Source organism: Cherax quadricarinatus, chromosome 1, assembly GCF_038502225.1.
Source record: "Cherax quadricarinatus isolate ZL_2023a chromosome 1, ASM3850222v1, whole genome shotgun sequence".
NCBI lineage: Eukaryota > Metazoa > Arthropoda > Malacostraca > Decapoda > Parastacidae > Cherax > Cherax quadricarinatus.
Window position 1 is genome coordinate 97,080,901 of NC_091292.1, and position 2,500 is coordinate 97,083,400.

Sequence of the window (2,500 nt, forward strand, 5' to 3'; positions counted from 1 at the left end):
GATAAACATTATCCAAACGCTTTCTTTACTTGCCTTTGTCTCCTGCCTAACCTGCTAAGTTAGGGCCGCGCTGATTGGCCGCTGCCGGAGGCCGGGCCCCGCCCCCAGGTCTGATGGCGGGCGAGATTGGTGGGTTGGGGTGGAAGGGGGCGGGGCTCAGGATGACTCTGGGATGCTGTGGGGTGATAAGTGCCAGTCTGTGGCCGACCTTGTATAGTGGAACACATGAATCTGTGCTCCCAGGTGTTGACATTATGTGGCGGTGTGAGGGTGGCTGCTTGCTGAGTGTCGCTCTCGCGGTGTGTCCACCACCCACCTCGCGGTAAATGGGCAAGATAAGAAAGTGTAGCGCGACGACCCATGTGCCAAGATAGGGTGAGAAGACTGCTATATATCCCTGATATACTTTCCTCTCCCCCAGAGAGAGAGATACACACACAACACTACCGCCAGCGATCGATCATGTCTGGGGCTACCGTGAACTCTGACTTGGGCCAGAAGCCTCAGTCTGCCTTCAGCGCCGTCGTCAGGAAGAGCTTCTCCTCCTTCTCCGTCGACTCCATCTTGAGCGGCGGGGAGTCGAGGACCTCGAGACACTCTGAAGAGGGTCATGAGGACGCCCACAGGGGCGGCGGGCTGGGCTGCCCCAGCACCACGCACTCCACAGATTTCCTCCTGCGCGACGACCGCACTCAGGACCCCTGCAAGAAGGATCGCGACGCCGCGGAGCGCACCTCGCCCGCGTCTCCGGCGTGTGACGACGAGGACAGAGACGAGGACATCCACGTCGACACAGATACGGAAGACGAGAAGGAACGTGAGCGTCTACAAAGCCAGCCTGTGATCCGACCCACGGCCTTGGGGCCCCTACAGGACCCACGTCTCTCAGCGCTGGGACACACGGGGCCCCCACCAACCCACACGCTATTCCCCCCGCACCTACAAGCGGGTCTGTGGCCTTCCCTGCCCCTCCTACACCACCAGCTCTCCCTCAGAGCTCTTGCTAGTAAGTCTACCCTCTCCCCGCTCGTTTTAATAGCGTTTCAGCGCTCTAAGTCAATATTAAGTCACCAGAGAGCTCCAAGTCAACATTAAGTCACCATAAAGTCATGAAACGTAACAAAGACGACTTATGGCAGAAACTGGATCGCTGTTCACGACGAAAAGCAAATTTTTAAGGGGGCTTCAACTCTAAAAATTATCATAATTTTAATTCTGAAAAAAACTCGATGTTAATAATATTTTTTTTAACCCTTGGTAGAAACCCCGAAACCTCTATTTTTTTTTCTACCACTTTGCGGAAACCTCTTATGTGTTTAACTAGGTTTTTTTTTTTTTAAACGCTTACCAAAAGCCTCGAAGTCGCTAACCATGTATTCTTTTACTCTTCGCAGAAACCCCGGAGCCGCCGAGGTTTCACGGGCCGATGAAGGTAACGTTGAGGAAACACAAGCCCAACAGGAAGCCTCGAACTCCCTTCACCACCCAGCAGCTGCTGGCGCTGGAGAAGAAGTTCCGCGAGAAGCAGTACCTGAGCATCGCTGAGCGGGCAGAGTTCTCCGCCTCGCTCAACCTGACGGAGACGCAGGTCAAGATCTGGTTCCAGAACCGCCGCGCCAAGGACAAGCGCCTGAAGGAGTCGGAGATGGAGCGACTTCGCTTGGCTTCGGAGCCGCTGGTTCCGCCAAACCCGTTCCTTCCGCCCGCCTCCCTCCTTCCGCCCTTCCTGCTCAACAGTCCGTTCATCCAGGGCGGTCTCCGCCACCCCCTTGGACCGCCCACTGCACCTCCGCCCACTGCTTCCCCGCCTACTTCGCACTAGCATCCACAGGTCTGTGTCTCCTGGTACCGCTTCTTCTGACACCTTCCCCCGGTACCAGTTTCCCGGTACCACGTCGGTAAGCCAACGCTGCTAGTCACGTCCCGTAAGTCGTGGTAACTGGCATTCCGGCACAAGTGCCTTGATGCAGTCCACGACAGGCACGGCCGGACACTCCAATTCTCCACCCCTCCTCCATCCATAACTCCCGCCCGGGTACGGCGAACCCATTCACGTGTGCTAACCCATCCCACCCGTGCACTTCCCCAACCCCCATCCTTCGTATACTACTGCACCTCATTCTTACTCCAAGCAGAAAAAAATACAACAAAATCCCCTGCATTACCTGTCCTGGATGACCTCAAGACAACCGCACTGAAGGTGGATGAGGGAACTGCACTCATTGATTCACTGGATATGACTGAATAATTGCCCTGTGTGTGTGTGTGTGTGTGTGTGTGTGTGTGTGTGTGTGTGTGTGTGTGTGTGTGTGTGTGTGTGTGTGTGTGTGTGTGTGTGTGTGTGTGTGTGTGTGCGTGTTGCAATTACAATTGCCCATTGCAATGCGAGCTGCGTTTATATATAGGCATAAGAATGACTCAAAGTGCGTTGTTTATGTATGATCATGATATCCGAGCTGCCTTGCCCATTATGGAAGATATTATGGGTCTATTGCCCTTC

At 54.6% G+C, this 2,500-nt stretch overlaps 1 protein-coding gene across 1 annotated transcript; it reads left to right on the plus strand.

The window, feature by feature from the left end:
• The first annotated feature begins 206 nt into the window (after positions 1-206).
• LOC128690656 (uncharacterized) lies at positions 207-2,037 on the plus strand. Its single transcript, XM_053779397.2, has 2 exons — positions 207-1,006; positions 1,395-2,037. The coding sequence occupies exons 1-2, from the start codon at positions 361-363 to the stop codon at positions 1,820-1,822; spliced, it is 1,074 nt and encodes a 357-aa protein (XP_053635372.1). The 5' UTR covers positions 207-360; the 3' UTR covers positions 1,823-2,037.
• Positions 2,038-2,500: the final 463 nt, after the last annotated feature.

Excerpts from the sequence above, each read along its gene's own strand:
- LOC128690656 (XM_053779397.2), top strand. The coding sequence starts at position 361 with ATGTGCCAAGATAGGGTGAGAAGACTGCTATATATCCCTGATATACTT. Across the intron at positions 1,007-1,394 it reads CTCCCTCAGAGCTCTTGCTA|AAACCCCGGAGCCGCCGAGG; the intron begins GTAAGTCTACCC and ends TACTCTTCGCAG.